The sequence below is a fragment of the Natator depressus genome, chromosome 6, assembly GCF_965152275.1.
Source record: "Natator depressus isolate rNatDep1 chromosome 6, rNatDep2.hap1, whole genome shotgun sequence".
Taxonomy (NCBI): Eukaryota; Metazoa; Chordata; order Testudines; family Cheloniidae; genus Natator; species Natator depressus.
In genome coordinates this window covers 60,228,682-60,251,615 of record NC_134239.1, presented here as the reverse complement: position 1 = coordinate 60,251,615, position 22,934 = coordinate 60,228,682, and the positions used below count along the sequence as shown (strand labels likewise).

The window sequence follows — 22,934 nt, the reverse complement described above, 5'->3', positions numbered from 1 at the left end:
GGTAAACCACTTCCATAAGGGTCAGGATCCCAGGCCTTCTGTTTCCTTACCTGCAGGTTTCATCCTTCTCCCCTCACTAGGACAAGAGAGTGACTACAAACCTTCACAGTGCAGCCCTCTTCTGCTCTCCACTCCCAGCTTTATACAAGCCGCACCTACTCCTGTCTAGATGGGCCCATCTTCAATTAGTGCTTGTCAATCAAGCCTCAGTCTCCCCCAGGTGCAGCCTATCACGTTAATTAGCCCCTTCTGAACCACTTTAATCCCTTCAAGTGTGGTGTGGGCTGAACATCTCATTGCAGCAGGTTAATCTATAACTGCCTACTCCAGGGTTCCTTGCACCTGACTCTCAGGCAGCTGGTATCGGTCACTGTCAGAGATAGGATCCTGAGTTAGATGGACCATTGAACTCATCTAGTATGGCAATTTCCATGATCTTATTGCATAATTATCCTCACAGGAATATTCAGCCACCCATACATTGGTGCTGAAATTAACTGCTTTATTACAGTGGGTAAATTATCATAAATCTCTCAACAAAAATCCATTCCCACCATAAATGAATCTATAATGTGAATTCTCTAGCCCAGAGACAGACAGACAGACACCTGGAACACAAAGAAGTCTGTAGTGCGTCACTCTCTCTTCCTGTAGGGATCACGCTAGCGTTTGGTTTGTAATATACTTGCTATGTGTATGCATCTCCACTTCCCTCTACTGGATGCAATAGGATAGATTTGCCCATCGGTAACACCGATCCTTCCAAAGGCTGAATTTATGGAACTGCTCTATTAGCTGTAGATAGAGGCCTACATTTTTTGGAGATGGAGGACCTGTTCCCTTTGGCCACAAGCGTGCAGCTACTTTACCTGATGAGTGTGGTGTCTGTATGTATGCAATCACAGACTAGTACAACAGTAGGATTTGCTGCTATCAACATCCTATCCCCTGGAAAACCTCTGCAGATAATGTCCTTTAAGTGTTCAAAATGGATTAGAGAAATTTTACCTTTATGACAACTCCTCACCCAGCCACAAGTGAGACAGAGTTGCACGTACAGGGAACAAAGTGGGTTTTTTAATGAATTCCAGCCTTTGTCTATCACTGTTAATGTTCTGGTATGCTCTATTTGTTTCTATGCATTTTTATCCTTTTATTTTCTAACTTCCCTTGCTCTGTGGGCTGATCTATTTTTTTAGGTTTACATCTATGAAATGCACATTATCCAAGCAAAAATGACTTATGCAGGGGGGTATAGATGTGAGGCGTCTACCAAGGACAAGTTTGATAGCTGTAACTTCAGCCTGATTGTCAATGGTAAGATTATATGATTACAGAAATGTGTTGCTAAGTCAGGGGTGAAAGTGGGCTGGTACAGGCTGATATGGCGTACCGGTAAAAAGTGGCCACTGGTACCAGCCCATATGCAGACAACATTAAAGTGCTGCCATGGCAAAGGACCCTGCTTAAAGCGCTGCCGTGGCAGCACTATAATGTCTTTGCCCCTCCCTGCCCCGGACTGCCAACGGGGGGCGAGGGGAGGGCAAAAGGGGCTGCTGCCCTGGGGCCGGAGATTTAAAAGGGCCCGGGGCTCTCGGGCGCTGCTACTGCGGCAGCGACCGGAGCCCTGGGCCCTTTTAAATCGCTGCCGGAGCCCCGGGTGGTGCAGGCCAGGCAGTGCGGATAGGCTGGCTGAGGGAGGCTGACTCCCAGACCAGTCCCTTCTGCCCAAGGCCCCGCCCCTTCCAGGGGCCCAGAGCCAAGCTCCCATACTGGTAAGAGTTTAATGTTACTTTCACCCCTGTGCTAAGTTAGGTTCTATCTAATCCCCACTCTGTCCTCCCTGTGTACAGAGTAACCTCTCTCCCCAATAAACAGTGGCCACCAGAAGAGGGTGTAGGTCAGGTTTGAGAGAAACTGGCAGAGATTTATGTAGGCCCAAAACTAGAATAGCAGGAGTGCTACAGATGCAGATTGAGATGCATTAGCAGGGCTATGAAGGAGGGGGGTGGCCTCTAAAAAGAAAAGTAGTATGTAATTCAAGTCAGGACTGAGATGTACTGAAAGAGCAACATGAAGTAAGCAAAAGGAGAATTAGCCTATATTATCCTTGGCTTTATCCAGGCTTCAGTCCCCACTTCCATGAGCACTAAATTCAGTAAAAAAAATTTTAAAAGTCTGAGAATTAACTCCAGTTCTAGGTTGCCAAAGGCTATGTACTTGAACATGGAAATTTGAAAAGAAAAAGGAAAAAAAACTTGGAAAAGTTCAGAAAGCTAACACTATTACTTCCTTTCCTCCTGCCAAATTCAAGCACTGCAGGAGCTTCTGGCAGTATAAAATTGCAACAAGAATAGCTGACTAGTTTTAGCAAGGGATTTACTCTAAACTGTTGCTCTTGTGTGCCAGTGATTAAAAGGGAAGTACATTTAACTATCTATTTACCTCCAGTGTAGAATAGGTCACCAGGGATTTCGCTAAAACAGTGTGAGCATGGTTCACCCTTGCTAGTTCAATATTTGCACCACTCTCCTTCTTCAGGGGTTGTGTTGCGGAGTGGTAGCTTTAATTGGTGACTGGGGCTCCATAGGAGCTTCACAGCACAGGCACTGACTTTTGTTTTTCCCAGTGGGTGCTCCACCCCCATTCCACTCGGAAGCCCTGCTCTCGGTGGGCCTCTTCCCGCCCCTGCTCTGCCCCCTCACCCAAGGACCCCTCCGCCCACGCACTGCTCCCTTCCTGAGCGCCTCCCACCAGCCACTTGCTAAAGAGCAGCCAGCCCCAGGGGCCTGTCAAACAGCTGACTGGTGGGCAGCCAGCCCTGGGTCTGGAACCACTATGGCTGGTGGGTGCTGAGCACCACCTATTTTTTTACATGGGTGATTGAGCACCAGAGCACCCATGGAGTTGATGCCTATGCCTCACAGGCAGTGGCAGACCAGGAATGCATTGAGTCAGCACTGCTCATTTCTGAAGCAGCACTGGTTGGCTGCAGGACCCATGATGGTATAGGGCATAGGTTGACTTTCAGTCACTGGAGGCTCTCTACCCTAGGCTATGCCAGCAGTAGCTGGTTTAAATTGGAGATTAATCAAACACTTTATATGCAGCTTCCCAGCTGTAAACCTCTCCATGCTTCTATTAATCAAGGGAATTTATCTTCTGCCTCCACAGATGGTAATATTACCATTAATGAACTATAATCCATTTGGACCTTCTCTAGCACCTTTCACCCGAGGATTTCAATGCATTCATTATGTCAATATTCAGACCAGATTTTACAGAAGACAATATGACTTTCCCACTGTCAAACTACAAATTAATGTGAAGCTTGAGGTAGAACCCCAGACAGTTACTTGCACTAACGATGGCTACCGTTCACTAAGTGATTAATCATAGTTAAAATATAAGATCTTTGAAACAAAAATGGCGTGAAAGGAAAAACTTTTGCAGTGGTGCTGTCTCTTTTTCAAGAACACACTCAACTGTTTTCCCACCTTCCTTTTCCATTGTATGCCACACCAGAAGCACCAGGAACAGGAGACATGGATATTCGCACTGCCTTCCGACGAACGTGAGTAGGAAGCTTGTGCTTCCATGTGGAATTCATTACCTTCCTAGACAAGATCATGTAAGAGAAAAACTATTGTACAAATAGCTATTATTACAAAGATATATGTAAGTCTATAGTGTAAGTGTTTCTAAGGCTAAAATGCCACCCTTGACTCCTAGACATCATCTAAAAGAGGTTGGCTCCTTACTATGCAACAACAAACCCGATCTTCAATTATCTCAGAGATAATGAACATAATTTCTCTAAGAATTGCACTAATTATTTTTTCTACAGTGTGAAAAGAGTATTTCAGGTACAAGTCAACAGGGGCGCTAATGATCCTGTGCTAATGATCCAGGCTGTATGGCTTGGACCAAGCAATACTTTCCAAAATGGTTTAGTTGAGCCTGAGGATCCACTTGTGTCTTAAGACACTCTTGCACTAGACAGGGATCAAGAGTTTGGACATAAATACTATATAGCTGATTACAGTATGGTTATATTTAACTTTATTAATGTTTTGTAATTTTATTACAAGTGCAATCAATGAGATTTTGAATGTATGTGTGAATGGTCAGGTATATATACACCTCCTAGACTATTAAGAGCCACATGTAGGGTTGCCAGGCGTCCAGGCCAGTAGAAGTCTGGTTAGCCGCAGCACCCGCGAGGCAGGCAGGCTCCATGCCCAGCTCCACGCAGCTCCCAGGAAGCAGCTGGCATGTTTCTCCAACTCCTAGGCGGAGGGGTGGCCAGGAGGGCTCCACGCGCTGCCCCCACCTGCAGGCGCTGCCCCAAGCGCTGGCTCCGCAGCTCCCATTTGTCATGGTTCCCAGCCAATGGGAGCTGTGGGGGTGACACATGTGTGCAGCGTGCAGAGCCCCTTGGTCACCCCTCTGCCTAGGAGCTGGAGAGGCATGTTGCCACTTCCCAGGAGCTGCTTGAGGTCAGCGCCATCTGGAGCCTGCACCCCAAACCCCCTCCCATGCCCCTGCCCCAGCTCAGAACCCCCTCCCACACCCAAATTCCCTCCCGGACCATGCACCCCCTCTGGCACCTCAAACTTCTGCCCCAGCCCTGAGCCCCCTCCCACACGTCGAACCCCTTGGCCCCAGCCTGGAATCTCTTCCTGCACCTCAAATCCCTCATCCCCAGCCCCACCCCAGAGCCCTCACCCTCTCCCACACCCCAATCCCCTGCCCCAGCCTGGTGAAAATGAGTGAGTGAGGCTGGGGGAAAGCGAGTGACTGAGGGAGGGGAGATAGAGTGAGCGTGGGCCTTGGAGAAGGGGCAGGGCAAGAGTGTTTGGTTTTCTGCAATTAGAAAGTTGGCAACCCTAGCCCTAGGGCATTGCTTAGGTGTTGAGAAAGGCCACTCTTCCCAGATCTGCAATAAATTCTCAATTGACCTAGGAACTCTTAATAAAGCTGCCCTGACCTCTACCGGTTAAATTGAAAGAACTGTTACAGATTTTTGGTAAAGTTTAGGAAGTAACTTGCAACTGTATTCATTACTGAACACTCATTACTGAACACTCATTTATCTTGTGTGTAAATCAGAGTGTTATTTCCCTAAGTTATCAATAAAAACCACTCCAACAGCCATCAACTGTAACAAGTACAGTTTTTCAGGGCAATATGTGCTATCCCTCAAGGAATTTTAACATGATCTTTACTGTGCTCCCAATAGCTACAGTGAAATTTATTACTCCAGCACTTACATTTCATTTGAACCAATTTTCCTAATACAGGAGAAAATCCAGCACAGTCAATTGCTTGTGCTTTTCCACAAGTTATTATTATATGAGATCTGCCTTTTACACTCTACTCTGTCACAAGGAACCAAGAAAAGTCTTGCAGAATTTAACTAAACAGTAACTATGGAATCCATATGTGCAGCTGGTCAGTCCTGCTGTGATACAGGCTGGTTCCACTTGAACATAATTCTACACGGCCAAGCCTTTGTTGTCCTTTATTTAGCATTCAGTAGTTCCTTTCTGCTAGCAGGATAACAAAAGCAACAAATCTAGAGCTAGTGAGTGCAATGTGGGTGTAAAATCCTAACAAATCTTTTGGATTTAGGGAGTTTCTGGTCAGCATGGAGGAAGCATAACTCCTTCCCATCAAAACCCCCGTCACAAAACAAATAACCATATTTATCTTTGCTCTGTCAGTGAGCCAGAGCTGAAGACTGAAGATTCCTTCCTCCTTTACTAGACTGTATTAGGAAGTCTCTGTGAAGGGACTGCACCAGATTTTCATTTACTGCCTTTACTGTCCAGCAGAACGTAAGATACAGAGACACTGCATTACACAACACCTTTTTGCAGAGTCTGACTATGATTCAATGAAGGCCCAAGATTGCCCGGCCCATTTGATTGGCAGGATATTTAGGATTCATTTGTCTCTATGAAACTGAAGGGAGGTATTTCGACAGCCAAGCAAAAACTTGTAGATGACTCAAGATATTCCTTACGACAAGCTGTGAACGTACAGGAGGGTTAGAATGTCTGACCCCACCATGCAGCTGCATGGACTAGGCAGTAGCAATTCTCCTTTTGGAATGGAAAAGGCTCCTTTGGGACAGCACTTCTAAAACTATTGCATACTTGCCAGTGGAGCTTGGAGTTCGATGATCTTAACTTGTTCTATGAGAAGGCTGCAGAGATTAAACTGAAGTGCATAAATCTAAAATGCTGTTTTTTGTGACTCTCACTCAGGAGCCTGGTGGGAGGAGGAAGACGGATGTCTGCAGCCTGTCTCAGGTAGCCCAGGTTTCTGCCAGCAGTCCCAAGCCTCAATGAACTCTCTCTCTGATCAGTAAAGAGAACCAGAACTTGTTGCAGATTTAATTTTGAACATCTGAATTTATTACAATAAATAATTATAATACTTAGCTCTTATACGTGACTAGAAAACACAAAAACAATGATCATGTGAGACAAGCATAAAGCAATGAGAAGAGTAGAGCACTTTAATGCTTCAGTGAGAGAGATTCATTTACAGGAAGAGCACATGCTGGACATATGGCATCCTCTAAGAACTGTGACTCTGAAACTGAATGCACGTCTGCCCTTCTATCATACACACATCCTGATTATACCTCCCTCACTGCTCCCACACAAATTCTCACTTGGATACGAAAATATACCTGTGTGCTATCCCATCCCCCTCTGTTCCTAGTGCTTTCAGACGTCCTATTTTACAACTGTATAACTCTTTAATTGCATTTCAGAAGTTAGAAGTTAAGGAAGTTTCAGAAGAGCTCAGCAACCACAAAGCTCAGCTCCCATTTAGGCATCAGAAAAAGTGGCTACTTTTTTCAAAATAGGTAGCAAGGATTTTCAAAGAACTTAACATATTGGGTGCTGAGATCTTTAGAAAAATCTGGTCATAAGTGTCAGAATACAGAGGATTTCCTCCTGCAGCAGGGGGTTGGATTAGATGACCTCCTGAGGTCCCTTCCAAACCTGATATTTTAGGATTCTATGATATTCTATGAATAGGAGCTTCTAGGTGCTCAATTCTTTAGAAAAATCTACCTGAATTGTGGGTGCTGACCATCTGAAAATCTAACCTTGAGCTATTTTGAAATCTGGCCTTACATTAGTGACTTTATCTATGACTAAAGCCCTCTGCCATTCAAGTTGTTCTTATCTATCAGTCAATACACCCATCAACATACTAGAGTGTCTAGGCACCACATAGGGAAAATTAACCCATGCAGTGTTGTTCTATTCTGAAACCAACTATGTAAAAATGGCACTTTTGTAATCAAAAGAGCTTTCCCCAATGCATGTTAAGAATCAGATCTGACTAAAATAAGTTTTTACTGCTGTTGACTCCAATTAACCTGACACTGTCAATGCAGCTCAGAAGGTGGAAGCTGGATTCTATTCCCTCTTTATCAACAAAATTGTTTACTAAATTTCAATCTGTTGAGGCTGTTTCTTGCATTTGCTCCTGACACCTTGAGTTTCTCTGGCCTACTGTCTACTGGCATATCTGTCTTCAGCAAGATTACCTCCTTGTAAGCAATCAGTGCTGGCAAATATTGGAGACAGAATAATGGGCAACATGGACCTCAAGTCTGATTCAATATGGCAATTCCTATGTTCTTAAAGCAATAATGTATGCAACACAGGATGTCACTTGAGGGCCATATTAAAAAAATACATAAGATACTGTTGTCTTAACGCTGTCCCAACTCATAAAACAGTTTCCACATCCCCACATCTAGTCCCCAGAAAGCACTTATGATTCTAAAGCACTTTCTATAGTCCCCAGAAAGCACTTATGATTCTAAAGGAAGATCCCAGCAATGCTCCACAAATTTCCTGGAGCATGTGGGAAATGTGTTTATTGGACTACTGAATATATGTGTGATATCTTTTCTTTTAATTCAGAAAAAGGGGGATTACAATTCTACTAATCTAGATTACTATGTGCCACTAAATTAGTCACAGTGTAGGATTTCCTCTGTAAGCAGAGCAGGAGAAATTCAGGGTCAGTAAGTGCACTTTTTAAATCTATATAAAGGCCAACAAATAGGAAGAGAGAATCTCCAGATTTCTAAAAGAAAATGGCTGCAATGCCAATGAACATTCTAGAGTCATTGTGAAACTATCTCCTACTTCCCTTCCAATGATACATCTTATGCTTACGAGAAAATTCTGGCCAATTCATTCCCCATCTCCTTGTGACACTATTATATTTTTCTGTTACTGTACAGTGCAGAGGGACATGAAGAAGGTGGAGAGCTGGATTTTAGTGCCTTATTGAAAAAGAGGTGAGTGAAAATCTGCAATCTTAGAACAATAAACTAACCAGTTAAAGTTTCACCAATTCATAATTCCCTTAGCATACCCTAAAGTTCATCTAGTATGGAGAAACTGGGACTGGTAGATTTGTGACCTCTCCACAGACAGCAATACTTCACCATTTCTTACTGCATCTCTAGATTGTGTCTTCACCAGTAAAAAAGGTGTCTCTTACAACAGAGATAGATAACTTGTAAAAAAAACCACACCTTTTTTTATTTGTGAAAATACAGATGTAGAGACTGGGACTAGAGTAGCTGTAAGCCTTCTACAGCACCTTCTGCTGGAAAAATGTAAGGACTGGAACAACTGCCTTTGAGATGTAGTGTTTGTCTGGAGTTTTCTATTCTCCTGAGTAGTCATTGGGATTGGAGAGTTGGGGAAATCAAAAATCTGTTTATAATAAACAATTGTGACTTTTCCAATTCTGATTCTTCTTCCTGGCTTCCATTTCTGGCCTTCTCCCACTCCCCCCGTCCCTTTTTTAAAATTTTATGACATCTCTTCCCTTTCTCATCCCTCACTGCCTTCCTCTGATCTGCCTACCTCTTTTATCCTGCCATCTCAATCTGGACACGCTGCTTCGGATTCTGTTGTCTAAGACAGAGAGTAAGATTTCTATTTCATCTCATTATAAAATGCATGAGACAGACTGAATAAAAGATTCATGTGGTTTGAATAATGCATGAGACTCCCCTTCTCACATGTGGAGCATGGCAAATTCCCTAAACCCCGACAACTTGGAGGAGGGTATCACCTACTGATTTCCAGTCCAGAAATGCTTTTAAACAATTAGTTCTCTTGGAAGTAATGAGGGGGGAGATTCAATCCGTGTCCTCTCCTACACTTCTTTTATGTTTCAACCACCCCTTTCTTTTAAAGGCACTTTTAAATTAGGCTTCAGTTTCCAGATTCTCTTAATAGTCCAAGATTTCAGTTCTATGTTCCTAACCCATTTGCACAGAAATTAGGGATAGAAAAGACTTCTTTGATCACAGTTAGTCCATTCACCTAATTTAGAAGTCACTGCAGGATTGTTCCCCACAAAAAGTGGTTACTTACCTTCTTGTAACTGTTGTTCTTCGAGATGTATTGTTCATGTCCATTCCAATCAAGTGTGTGCGTGCCACGTGCACACCAGCCAGAAGATTTTTCCCTTAGCAGCGTCTGTAGGGTCGGCCTGGGCGCCTCCTGAAGTTGCGCCTTCATGGCACCCAATATAGAGCCCTGCCGACACCCACCCCCTCAGTTCCTTCTTGCCGACTGCTCCAACAGAGGGGTAGGAGGATGGGTATTGGAATGGGCATGAACAACACATCTTGACGAACAACAGTTACGAGAAGGTGAGTAACCGTTTTTTCTTCTTTGAGTGCTTGTTCCTGTCCATTCCAAACAGGTGACTCACAAGCCAAAGTTCAGGAGGTGGGGTTGGAGTCATCCACTGATTGGAGCACAGCTCTTCCAAAGGCTGCGTCATCTCTGGTCTGTTGAGTGATCGTATAGTGCGTGGTAAAAGTGTGTATGGAGGACCATGTTGCTGCCCTGCAGATTTCCTGTGTGGGGACCTGTGCCAGGAATGCTGCTGAGGAGGCCTGAGCCCTGGTGGAGTATGCGGTGATTGGTGGAGCGGGCACTTTCGCCAAGTTGTAACACTCCCGAATGCACAACGTGATCCACAACAAGATACGTTGTGATGACACAGGGAGGCCTTTTATTCTATTGGCCACCATCACAAATAATTGGACAGACTTTTGGAACAGCTTCTTTCTCTCGATATAGAAGGGTAGCGCCCTATGGACATCCAATGAGTGAAGCCTCTGCTCCCTGCAGCTGGAATTTGGTTTAGGATAGAATACTGGAAGGAAGATGTCCTGGTTGATGTGAAACTGGGAGACCACCTTAGGGAGAAAAGCCGGGTGACGTCTGAGTTGAACATTATCCTTATGGAATACAGTGTAAGGGGGCTCTGATGTAAGGGCCCTTAGCTCCGACACTCTCCTAGCTGAGGTTATTGCCACCAGAAACGCCACCTTGTATGAGAGAGAAAGCAGTGGAGCATGTCGCCAGTGGCCAGTCCATAAAAGGACTAGATTAAGGTCCCAAGCCGGGATAGGCTGTCATACTTGTGGGTATAGTCTGTGAGACCTTTAAGGAAACGGCTGACCATCAGGTTCGCGAAGGCTGAGTAGCCATCTGCACGGATGGAAGGCGGAGATTGCAGCCAAGTGAACCCTTATCAATGATATGGACAGTGCCTGTTGCTTAAGATGGAGGAGGCAGACCAGTATAAATGGCACCGAGGCAAGCGTCGGAGACTGACTGCTGCTCCGACCAGACGGAGAATCTCTTCCACTTGGCAAGGTACGTTGCCCTTGTGGAGGGCTTTCTACTACCAAGAAGAACTTGCCTGACTTGATCAGAGCAATTCAGCCATGGAGCTTCCACCACATTCAGCCATGGAGCTTCGACGCTGTGAGGTGGAGCGATTCACGGTTCGGAGGCCGGAGGCAGCCGTGATCCTGTGTGATTAGGTCCGGGACGAGTGGTAGGGTGACCGGAGTTGCTACGGACATTTCCAGGAGTGATGTGTACCAGTGCTGGCGTGGCCGGAGCTATCAGTATCACCAGGGCTCGGTCCCTGTGGCTCTTGAGGAGCACCTTGTGAATGAGAGGAACCGCGTATAGGAGACGGCCTCCTCATGGAAATAGGAATGCATCCATAATGGAGCCTGGGTTGTGACTCAGGAAGGAGCAGAATAGCTGACACTTCCTGATGTGTTGTGTGGCAAACAGGTCTATTTGGGGAAAACCCCAGAGTTGGAAGATTGAGCTCACAATGTCCGGCCAGAGGGACCACTCGTGGCCATGAAAAGACTGGCTGAGACTGTCCATCAGCTCATTCTGTATCCCAGGGAGATATGATGCTTGCAGGTATATCAAGTGCTCTACACAGAAGTCCCACAGCATGAGGGCTTCATGGCACAGGGGAGAGGAGCGTGCACCCCCTTTGTTGATATAAAACATTGCCGTGGTGTTGTCCGTGAGGACTGATACACATCTCCCTGATATATAGACTCTGAAAGCTTGCCATGCCAGGCGCACCGCTCTCAGTTCTCTAACCTTGATAGGCCGACCTCGCTGTGCCTGAGACCAGAGGCCTTGTGTCGTGAGGTCTCCCAAATGTGCCCCCCCATCCCAGATCTGACGCATCTGTCGCTAATGAGAGGGATGGCTGGGGGCTGGTGAAGGGGACTCCTGCACATACTACCTGTGGGCCGAGCCACCACAGGAGGGAGTCTAGTATTGGGTGAGGCAGGGTTACCATGCTGTCCAAAGTGTCCCAAGATGGTTGATATACTGACGCTAGCCATGACTGGAGTTGGCGAAGTCTAAGTCTGGCATGCTGTACTACATAGGTACAAGCGGCCATATGCCCCAGAAGTTTCAGGCAATTCCTTGCTGTAGTGGTGGGGGACTGCCTGAGGCCCCATATGATGTCACCCAGTGACCGAAATCTGGCTTCTGGGAGGTATGCTCTGGCTTGAGTCGAGTATAGTACTGCTCCTATAAACTCTATCCTTTGCACCAGGGACAGTGTCATTTTGGCCTCGTTTAGAAGGAGACCCAGTTCGTTGAACATCCTTCTTGTGAAGCCAACCTGTGCTTCCACTTGAGATCTGGAGTGGCCTTTGATCAGCCAGTCGTCGAGGTACGGGAACACCTGTACCTGCCGCTTGCGCAGGAACGCCGCAACGACTGCCATGCACTTGGTGAATACCCGAGGTGCTGCTGACAGTAAACTGATAGTGGCTGTTGTTCACCACAAACCTGAGATATCTTCTGTGAGGTGGAATTATCGCTATGTGAAAGTACGTGTCCTTCAAGTCGAGAGTGGCATACCAGTCTCCTGGATCCAATGAGGGGATAATGGAGGCCAAAGAGACCATGCGGAACCTGAGTTTCTTGTTGAATTTGTTGAGTTCTCACAGGTCCAGGATGGGCCTGAGGCCACCCTTGGCTTTCGATATTAGGAAATACTGGGAATAGAAGCCCTTGCCCCTTTGCTCCTGAGGAACCTCTTCCACTGCCCCTACCAAGAGAAGCGAGTGCACTTCCTGCATGAGAAGTTGCTCATGAGAGGGGTCCCTGAAGAGGGATGGGGAAGGGGGCTGGGAGGGCACAGAATTGGATGGAAAATCCCCTCTCTACCATGCAGAGCACCCAGCGGTCCGAGGTGATACATGACCGTGCACGATAGAAAGGGGACAGTCAGGACGAAAAGGTAAGAGGTTGGATCCAGTTGCAGTACTGGTGTGCCATCCTCGACCACACCTTCAAAAGGGTGGTCTGGGGCTGGGGGGTGGCTTGGGCTGGCCCAAGCCTTGGCCTGAGGAGGGGTGCTGCCTCCTACTGCTTCTATTCCTCCTTCGAGGAGCGTCTTGGCAGTTCTGAAGTTGGTAGAACCCAGAGGGAGGCTGTGGCTGGAAATGCCTACATTGAGTGGCTGGTGTATGGAGCCCCAAAGATCTAAGGGTGGCCCTTGAGTCTTTTAGGCTATGGAGTCTTTTATCCATCCTATTGGAAAAAAGGGCTGAACCCTCAAAGGGGAGGTCCTAGATTGTTTGCTGGACCTCATGAGGGAGACCAGAGACCTGCAACCAGGAACCCCTCCTCATTACAACCCCTGTTGCCATAGTACGTAAAGCTGCACCTGCTGCATCCAATGACGCTTGTAAGGAAGCTCAGGAGACCAGCTTTCCCTCCTCCACCAGTGCCGAGAACTCTGTACAAGAGTCCTGAGGCAGTAGCTCCGCAAATTTGGCCATCACAGCTCATGTGTTGTGTGTATATCTGCTCACGATGGCCTGTTGATTTGCAATGCGGAGCTGTAGTCCCGCAGTGGAATAAACCTTCCTGCCAAAGAGGTCAAGTCTTTTTGCCTCCCTATTCTTAGGCAGGGTCCCAGGTAGCCCTGGCATGCTCATTGATTGGCGGCGTCAATGACCAGGGATTTGGGGATTTGGTGGGTATATAAATGTTCATATCCCTTAGAGGGGACAAGGTTCCACCTCTTGTTCCTCTTGGCTGTAGAAGCCAGAGATGTAGGGGTCTGCCATACCATAGGGTTTTTGTTGTCTCTGTAATTGTCCCTATTAAGGGCAAGGTGATATGAGAGGGACTGGAGGGTGTAAGGATGTCGATGACAGGGTCAGATTCCTCCACAACCTCCTCCGCCTGTATGCCCAGGTTCTGGGCAGCGTGACGTAAGAGCTGCTGGAGTACCCTGTTATCGTCCAGAGCTGGGGCCGTTGACATCCCTGCCACAGCTTCATCTGGGGAGGATGAGAAGGAGAGGCCTGGCAGCGGGCTCCGCTCACTCCCTTCAGCGCCCCGTGGGTCTCATGGCAAGTGGTATTCCGAAGCTTGTGGTGCCGGAGCTGCTGGGGGCGGAAATATCGGTGCTGAGGCAGGCGGTGCCAAAGTTTTTGGTTCTGGCAGTACTGATATCGTTGACGCCAGTGGTACCGATGCTGTAGCCGCCAATGGTGCTGCTGATGGGAGAGTCGGTGCCAGAGCTGCAGGGGACAACTGTGATGTTGGCGGCGCTTCTGTCGGCGGTGCCGCTGCCAGTGGTGCTGGCGGTGGGACGAAGGATGCCGAGGACACCAACGCCAACCTGGATCTTGAGCTGTGGATCTGTCCCTGGCTCTGGTGATACGCCCAGGGTGTCCAAAAGGGCCACTATGTTGAAGGCTGCCACTGCGGAGGCCACGGTGCTGGGTAGGGCTCATGGTCACAGAGGGATCTGGACTTCCTGCTCCTGGTCCTATCAGAGCAATAGGACTCTGCGTCCACCTCTGAGGTCTCCGAATAGGAGGACCACAGAGGAGTGGTACTCTGGGCTGCCGGAGAGCGGTGTTGAGAGGTCGGGGACCAGTGCGGCTCCCCTGCGTGGGTGGGCCATGCGGGGGAGAGGTGCACCGGGGATGGAAATCAGCGCGCCATCATCACTGGTTTGCCCCTTGACTGAAACTGGGGCCGCACACTCACTGGTTACTTGTCTCTCCTCTGCGAGGAGGATGGCGCTGTGAGGCGTATAAGGTCCTTGGCTGCCTCGAATGCTTCCGGCATCAAGGGGAGCCGGAGGTCATCATCATGGCAATCCGGGGACTCAACTGAACCCCAGGCGGGGCAGGAGTCAATGAGACCCTGGTGGACTGGAAAGACGAGGTGGCCTGGCTCGAGACACTCTTCGATTCCACAGGTCCCTTGGTCTTTAGAGGGGAAAAGCGACCGCTATCCAGCCTTTTCTTCTTTTGTGGCACCGGGGACTGAGAACGGTGCCACACCGAAGAGGGTTTTTTATGGGCAGAGCTGTGGCGGTGCCATGAGACCTTAGGATCCTTGCTCGGCAACAGCTCGCACACGGTCAGCGCCGGAGCGTTGAGTACCATTGAGGAAGTGCTTGGCGTCAGTTCTGCGGACCTGGGGTTAGAATGCCATTTCCATTAGCAGGATCTTAAGTCTTTGATCCTAGTCTTCAAGGGTCCTAAGGCGAAAACCCTTGCAGATCCTGCATTTGTCCTTTTGGTGGCTCTCCCCAAGGCACCGTAGACAAGAAGATGCAGGTCACTCTTGGGCATAAACTTGTTACAGTCCTCGCAGAGTTTGAACCCTGGGGACCGGGGCATACCCCAGAACAAGGGAAAATGTTGTTGTGGGGGGAAACCCCAAGAATCACAACAACTACAACAGCTAACAAACTATTTACAACTATTTAACAATGAAGACTGAAGAGGAAGCTTCCAAAAGCGCCTGCAAAGCAAGAGTGACAGTTGTTCCAGCTAGCCATCACCAGCAGTAAGAGGGAACTGGAAGGCTGGGGGGTCGACAGGGCCCTATATTGGGTGCCATGAAGGCGCAACTCCAGGGGGCGCCCAGGTTGACCCTACGGACGCTACTAAGGTAAAAATCTTTCGGCTGGCGTGCAAGCAGTACGCACACACCCGATTGGAATGGACATGAACAAGCACTCAAAGAAGAATATATATTAAAATGTTTTGTTCAGTATACTCTTAAAAATTCCAAGTGATGGAGCTTCCACCACTTTCCATAGAAAATTATTTCATGGTCTGGTAGATCTCCCTTGCTTTACAACTAAAGTTTCCTTTGCTCATCTTCATGTAATTGCTGCTAGATATATTCCTGAGGATCACCACGCACTATTCCCAGGGGTGAAAGTAAGTCGAGTGACTTACCGGTACTCTGGGGCCTGCTCTGGCCCCTGGAAGGGGTGGGGCCTAGGGTGGAAGAGGCGGGGTTGAGGGGGTCAGAGCCAGCCGCAGCCCACCCTGTAAGGTAAGTGCCCCCCCCCACCGGGGTAGCAGCAGCAGCCCGGGGCTCTGGGGGCTATTTAAAGGGCCCGGGGCTCCCCTCTTCTACCGCCCTGGCCCTTTAAATAGCCGCCGGAGCCCTGGGGAAGCGGCGGGGCTCCAGCGGCTATTTAAAGGACCGGGGCGGCAGAGGCAACTGGAGACCCGGCCCTTTAAATAGCTCCTGGAGCCTCCGCTACCCCAGGGCTCTGGGGGCTATTTAAAGGGCCCGCAGCTCCCCTGCTTCTACCACCCAGGCACTTTAAATAGCCACCGGAGCCCTGGAGTAGCGGCGGCGGGGCTCCAGTGGCTATTTAAAGGGCCTGGGTGGTAGAAGCAGGGGAGCCCCAGGCCCTTTAAATAGCTGCCGGAGCCCTGCAGCCGCTACTCCAGGGCTCCAGCCGTGGGGCTCTGGAGGCAATTTAAAGGGCCTGAGGCTCCAGCCAATGCTGGGAGCCCCAGGCCCTTTAAATTGCCCCCTGGGGAAGCCGGGCTGCCCCAGTACGGTGCACTGGCCTTGCTGGTACGCCGTACTGGGGCATACCGGCTTACTTTCACCTCTGACTATTCCTCTCGCTCAATATTTAAAAACTGCAAATTTATTATTGACAGATGTTCCTGAGTTGCTTTTTCTTGCCAATTTATACATAGTTAACTGTGTCAACTTTTCCTCAATGCGCTATTTAGCCAACCCTCTGTTCTTGATTCTGGCCTCAGTCTCTGCTCATGTGTTTTGGCTCCATTTATAATAGAATGGAACTGTGTTTATGTAGATTAAAATCCAGTAGAAAGCAAGTAGCAGAACTCTTAGTAATACAGGATTGAACTTGCAGTCTGTAAATTTCTTCCTCATGGGCCTCATTTATTTTCAGATATACCACATACTACTGTGCCAACTAGATAGGGACTCTGCCCTCATAATGCCATCATAGACAGCATTCCTAAATAGGTGGAGCCTGCTGGGAGAGGCTGGAACTACAGTAATTGAACTATCCAGAGCCATTACCTCTATACCAGTTGTTTCTCAACTGGTGGGTCATGATGACCTCCAGAGGGGTCAGATAAAGCAATCATGGGGGAAGCAAGACACTGAAAATGTTATTACAATTCTAAAGCAAAGACAATAAAAATTCCAGAGTAACTTCAGAGTGGCCAAAGCCTTCAGAGTTTGTGAGGTCAAATGCAATAGTTTTGGTAGCAGTTGTGTGGATTTTTAACTCTTATTTTAGAATAAATGAAGGGGGTCATAAGCATTTTTACTTCAAATAAGGTTTGCCAGTCTGGAAAGTTGAGAAACATTGCTCTGTACCATTCCCTAAAGTGACACCAGCTGGGAGAAGAGGGAAGTGTAGGAGTTAAGAACACCTCTAATGGAGCCTTCCTTCTGCTTTCATGGTCAATTTTAGTGAACAGCAAGTACAGACAGAATTTTTTAAAATAAATAAATAAATAAAAGAGAGAATAATCTCCAGTACTTTCATGATTTTTGACCTACTGGGTTAGTTAGTTATCATTAATATTAAACTAAAAACCATGACTCAGGAAATTATGCTTTTAACTATCACTGCATTTTTACTCCGCATTAATAACTCCTGAAAGACACCAAGCCTTTTTATGGGGTGAATATATGCTCCTTTCAAAACACAACTGGAGAAACAAACAGGTTGAAGAACTCTCAAGAACTGCAGAGAGACAGAATGCAGGAATGACACCTCTGCCATCACCTTCTACTTCTGTTCCACCTTACCCATCATCAAGTACTACTCTACCCAGATTACGCACATGTTCACTGTCACGGAGAAAACGTCATTTTATATTGTACAGGAGTTGTATTTTCTGGCCACTATAATTTAATTAGCTGGTGTTGACACATAGGTGCCATAGGCCACAGAGAGGTCATGGGGAAGGGGAAGGGAACAGTTTTCACACTAGTATTAAATAGGATAGTGAAGAGACCTTGAAAGAGATGACAGCTGACAAGGTAACAGGATAGGAAGCAAGCAATCCAGGGTAACAGGATAGGAAGGAACCATCTCTGGGATGTACAAAACTATTTTTAACATCCTCACACGTTTAAAAAAATATCAGCTGCCTGTACTGTTAACAACAGGTTCACTGAGCTTCATCTTAATGTCCTCAAGTGCACGGTCAACCTATGAGGTGATCCCTGCAGCTAAGACCCTCAACATCAGGGAGAATGACTTTAGGGCAGGAGAAACCTAAGGAGACCAAAGCACCACATTAAGAGCACTCCCCTTCCTGAAATGCTTAGCCTGGGAGGATGTTACTCCAGCTGGGTGGGAGAGGTCAGTCTATTTCTGTGAATACTACAAATCCTTACTGGAACTAAAAGAATGTTTTAATAAAGTTAAAGTGGTGACAGGGAGCATTAGAAATGGGGAAACATGAAGCCCGGAACTTACTGGAGGAGACAGGGACATGAATTCTGAAGGGTTATGAACAGGAATTTTCTGCTTCTAAGTGCTCAATTCTACACTATTTAAATGGTGATTCTTGGCTGTAAAATAGCTTTTTTATTATGTAGTGGCAATTTACAAGCCAGTCCATGCTCTGGAAAGTTACAAAACACTTGCTCTTTACAAACAAGGCTGAGATTGCACTTTGGGGAACATTCAGGTCCCTTGCATTTTAGTTCACATAAACATGGGTTTACGGTGGGCTTGACACAGTTAGGGATTCTTGATGCATGATTTTTATTCAGTTACATAAATATTTTGGATGTATATACAATACCAACTACTTAAAGGTAAGTCTTGCAGGACCCACAGCAAGATCTCATTAGTCCTTACAAGTGCTGTGGGATTTTTGTTTCAGTTATTATTTATGCAACAACATTGGATTACATGACCAAGTACAAAACAGAGAGGGAGACAATTGGCCAAATTCTCTGCTTGTGTAAACAGGTGCAGTGCCATTGACTGCAAGGGAAATTTTGACCAATTAGGCTAGCAGAAAATTTGGCCAATAGCCTTTACCCCAAATATTTTTAAAGTGATTTATAATTTAAGAAAGCACCTCTACCAATTTCCCACAGGCATGAAGTCCAGTCCACAGACGATGATATGGTTTACATGAATGAGGCAATATTACAAAATATATATATATATAGCTTGGCTACACAATAACTAAGGTGGATAAGATAATTCTCTATAATTATAGAGGGATATAAACACCAGGAATGGAGAGGAGTTTTTTAAGGTGCTCCAACTGAGTATAACCAGAAATAATGGGATGAAACTGAACAATGGAAAATTTAAGTTGATGGTCTCCTTTAAGTTTAGGGAGACCATCTTGACAATGAGATGTATTTGGTTGGGGAAAAATCTCCAAAGTGGAAGACTTATTTGCATTTAAAAAATAACCTAGACAACGTATTTGAACACAATATGAATAATCCTACCTTAAACTTTCAGGTGGACAGTGCATACAGGTTAGCTGGAGAGAGAAACTAGATTTGACCTAATAGGGTTTTTTTTACATTCTATGATTCTATACTTATTTTTGAGCCACTGTTTCCTCAACAGAGCATAATTGCTCCAATGCAAACCTCACATTTAAAACTAGGAAACATGTATTTAGACAGTATTATAAATGTTGCTTGTTCACATTATCAAGAGCTAGCTAGCTCAGAATGCTTCGTATGTTGAAAGATCTTAGACTATCTGGTAAATGGCCTGTTCTTTTGGTTGGCAGGGCACAATTTTTAATTGTGCCTTGCTAGGCAAAATACAAATAATTTACCAGACACAAAGAAACCAGTGGGGATATGTAGTGGGGAGGGAGCTGGCTGAATTTCTGGAGGACGTAGATATGCTCTAGTGAAGAAACATCTCCACTGTGGCCTGTATTTGTAACAGAATACTGGCTGGAGATCCAACCAGTCAATCCTGGTAATAGAGGATGTTAAACCACCTTAAAGAACAATTCTCTAAGTATAAGACTTTACATGCCAAGTTTCAGCTCAGAATGACTGAAGTGCAAGCTCCAAGCTGGACATGGATACTGGAAACCCTGACACTCGATTGCGGCACTATAATAATAGTAGAAATCCTGTTACAAACACCTTCCTAAGAAAAATACTGGAATATTAGAACCACCTTGTTAAAGATGCTCCCTAGACTGACCCCACTAACCCTCCATGCTCCTTTCATGCAGTGACATTCCTCACGGAGATTAATGGGAGATATTCCTTCTCTGTAGACATTCACAGTATATCATATAAATGAAAACAAAACTAAAGAGTCCTCTAAGTTTCCCTTCACTGCATGCTTCATAGCTTGTGTATGATTTGGGGGAGGGGAAGGGCCTGGGATTCATTACTGAACACAGCCTTATTAAATGGGTATATTCTGCTGCACTGGAATCTGCTTGATCCTGGTGATATCAGAAACAAGCTCCACCTACAAGGAGTTCTAAGAGGTGCTGATTTTCCCTCCAGGATTCTGGAGCCTGCATGTCTTGTCATACCTCCCTCATCCTTCAAAGGAATTCACCATACCGTCTTTTGTGAGAAATCCATTGAAAGACGTCAGGCAGAAGGTCCATTTTTGGAATGAGGATAGTGACGTAAATAGCCTCACTTTGCCCTATGAGGCCATCTACCAGTAGCAGAAATAAATTGTGGTGTTTACATCTGCAATATAAACTGTAAGATGGAACTCTACAGAGTATGGGAATGAGGCTGATTTCACTAGAAAAATGCATTTCTTCTTGAGTATATTTCAGTGCAATATATCCATCTCCCTGCTGCTGAAATGCAGGCTTTTTCTGCTAAGGGTGGAGATGATGATGGCTCTGTTGTATTAATACATGTTGCCCTCTTTCCTGCCCATGGGGATGCTGCATGCTTTTCCAAATGCTTCTCTGCATCGCTCTCGAGTCCAGCAGCTTCTTGCGCTCAGTAAATCGGTAAGTTTTTAATCAATCTTCAAATAATATATACTATGACAGGAGCATAATGTTTTTCACACAGCAGATCAGCCTACTTCTCATTCGGGTCCTACTGTACCACAAGTTAACTCTCCCATAACCACCAGCTCTTTGGGCAATCCATAAGCTGAGTGGCCCATTGTAAATAGTGTCTTGCTAGCCAGAACCTGCCAATCTAAGTGTCTTTCAACTCTAAGAACTGATTATAGACAACCCTTCCCATCACAAAACTGATCTTTACTTTTAAAGATGAACCAGGCCTCACTATAATAAAGAGAAGGAATCCTGGGAGATAAGAGGTGAGTCCCTATCTTATAGACATGAGCGTGGGCCTCAGAAGATCTGGGCTCATTTCCTGGCTCTGCCACAGGTTTCACGGGTGATCTTAGGAAACTCATCTCTGTGCCTCAGTTCCCCATCTTTAAAATGGGGATAATACTTTGTCTTGCCTAGATAGACTATAAGCTCTTCAGGGCAGGAACTGTCTCTAATATGCATATGTACAACATCTACCACACTTAGGCCCTGATTTTGGTTAGGGTCTCTAGGCATTTCTGTAATAATAAAGCTAGACTGCTGACATCTAATGCAGGAATGGCTTCACTTAAGCAATGTATAGCTTGCCAAGTTTATGGCTTCTCTGGAAGTTCTTTCTAGTGTGTCATTCTAACATTCTACTCCTCTCCTAGCAAAAGTGAGCCAAAAACTGAATTACAACCTGATGTTGATGTCTGGGACATCCTGCGGAGAGCTCCTCCTTCTGAGTATGAGAAAATTGCTTTCCAGTATGGCATCACAGACCTACGGGGGATGCTGAAACGCCTCAAACGCATAAAAAAGGAGGAGAAGAAAAGTACAGGTTGGAGAGCTGTATTTCTTCCTAAAATATCTGTTCTCATCTTATTTTGGTCATGGGTGTTTCCAATATCAACATTAGGGGAGAGGGACATGATTTAACTAGTTCTTCCAACTTTTCCTATAGTCTTTTATACTTGAGATGCCTGTTCCCAAAGATAAGACCTTCACCAGGTCTTCTGAACTACCTCACTACGACTCTTGGAGATTACATACCTTCCTCATTTTGCTAGATTTCCCCCGGTATTATGATAACACTCTGTTCTGTGCCTTAGCCAGCAATGGTTCCTTTAAACAGGAGTGGTCAATTTTATCTTCCGTAGAAGACAAGGACTTCTCAGCTACACCCCAGACACCATGGCTTATGTGATCTAATGGGTCTTGTTTAGACTAGGATTTTAAAAGTGGGATGTTAGCTAACATTTTAAAAGTCTAGTGTAGACAAGGCACACTACCTTTAATATGTTATCAAGGGAAAGCTTAGTGAGAAATTTAGGCTTTGACTCAACATGTGCTAAACTGGTTAAATTACACACTGTCTTATCTATACTAGATTTAGAACATGCTAATTAGCATGTTAGCTAACATCATTCTAGTCTATATCAGGCCTCAGAATATAAAAATAGAAAAGCATGGAGGGTGAAGCTTAAGGCATTTGGGAAAGAAAGGTAGAAGGGGGTGAGGGCAGATATGGAAAGAACAGAGGAAGGATTAAGAAGATAAACCAATAGGAAAGGTGATAAAAACCTCCTTTCCTGACTTCCTTTCCTCCAGATTAGGCTGCAAAGAAAGGAAACATAGCAAAGAAAAATTATTAAAATTTCCTTTTTGTAATGGTTCTTCATCTCAGCATTCCTCCAGAAACTGGATCCTGCTTACCAAGTGGACAAAGGACAGAAGATCAAGCTAATGGTTGAACTTGCCAACCCAGATGCTGAAGTGAAATGGCTGAAGAATGGACAGGAGATCCAAGTTAGCGGCAGGTAAATTAGAAAAGAGACTGAGATATCCAGCCTGGAGAGTGTTATGGTCTGGAACAACTGTAGATACCAAGCCATCTTCAGGAAGGGGAGACTATAAAGAAAGCAGGGGGAATATCAGACGGGAAAGGGAAAGATGGAGGAAGACTATGGGTGTGTCATTGTGTGTGCAGTGCCAGTTAACATGTGAAATGACATTCAGTTTGCAGTTCTCATCACTGTTTCTTTTCCCCTCCTTGCCCCGTGCTCACTCCCTGCACATGGAATTGAACATTGTCATCTGCCCACTTAGCAAGTAAGTCCTCAGATTATATCTTACTGTTTCTGAATGTATTTAAGATCCAGTGAGATTGTCCTTCTTGTGATATGGGACCTATTTAGATGTAACAGGACATCAGTTACCG

General features: G+C 45.9%; 1 protein-coding gene across 2 annotated transcripts in view; it reads left to right on the top strand.

Moving 5' to 3' along the window:
* The window catches only part of MYBPC3 (myosin binding protein C3), a 137,075-nt gene that overhangs the window by 21,843 nt on the left and 92,298 nt on the right, over nucleotides 1–22,934 (top strand). For both annotated transcript variants that reach the window (XM_074955459.1, XM_074955460.1), the window contains exons 6-12: nucleotides 1,200–1,317; nucleotides 3,526–3,574; nucleotides 6,273–6,317; nucleotides 8,285–8,341; nucleotides 20,651–20,674; nucleotides 21,385–21,554; nucleotides 22,401–22,533. In XM_074955459.1, coding sequence (XP_074811560.1) covers nucleotides 1,200–1,317; nucleotides 3,526–3,574; nucleotides 6,273–6,317; nucleotides 8,285–8,341; nucleotides 20,651–20,674; nucleotides 21,385–21,554; nucleotides 22,401–22,533 — 596 coding nt within the window. The remainder of the gene's footprint in view (nucleotides 1–1,199; nucleotides 1,318–3,525; nucleotides 3,575–6,272; nucleotides 6,318–8,284; nucleotides 8,342–20,650; nucleotides 20,675–21,384; nucleotides 21,555–22,400; nucleotides 22,534–22,934) is intronic.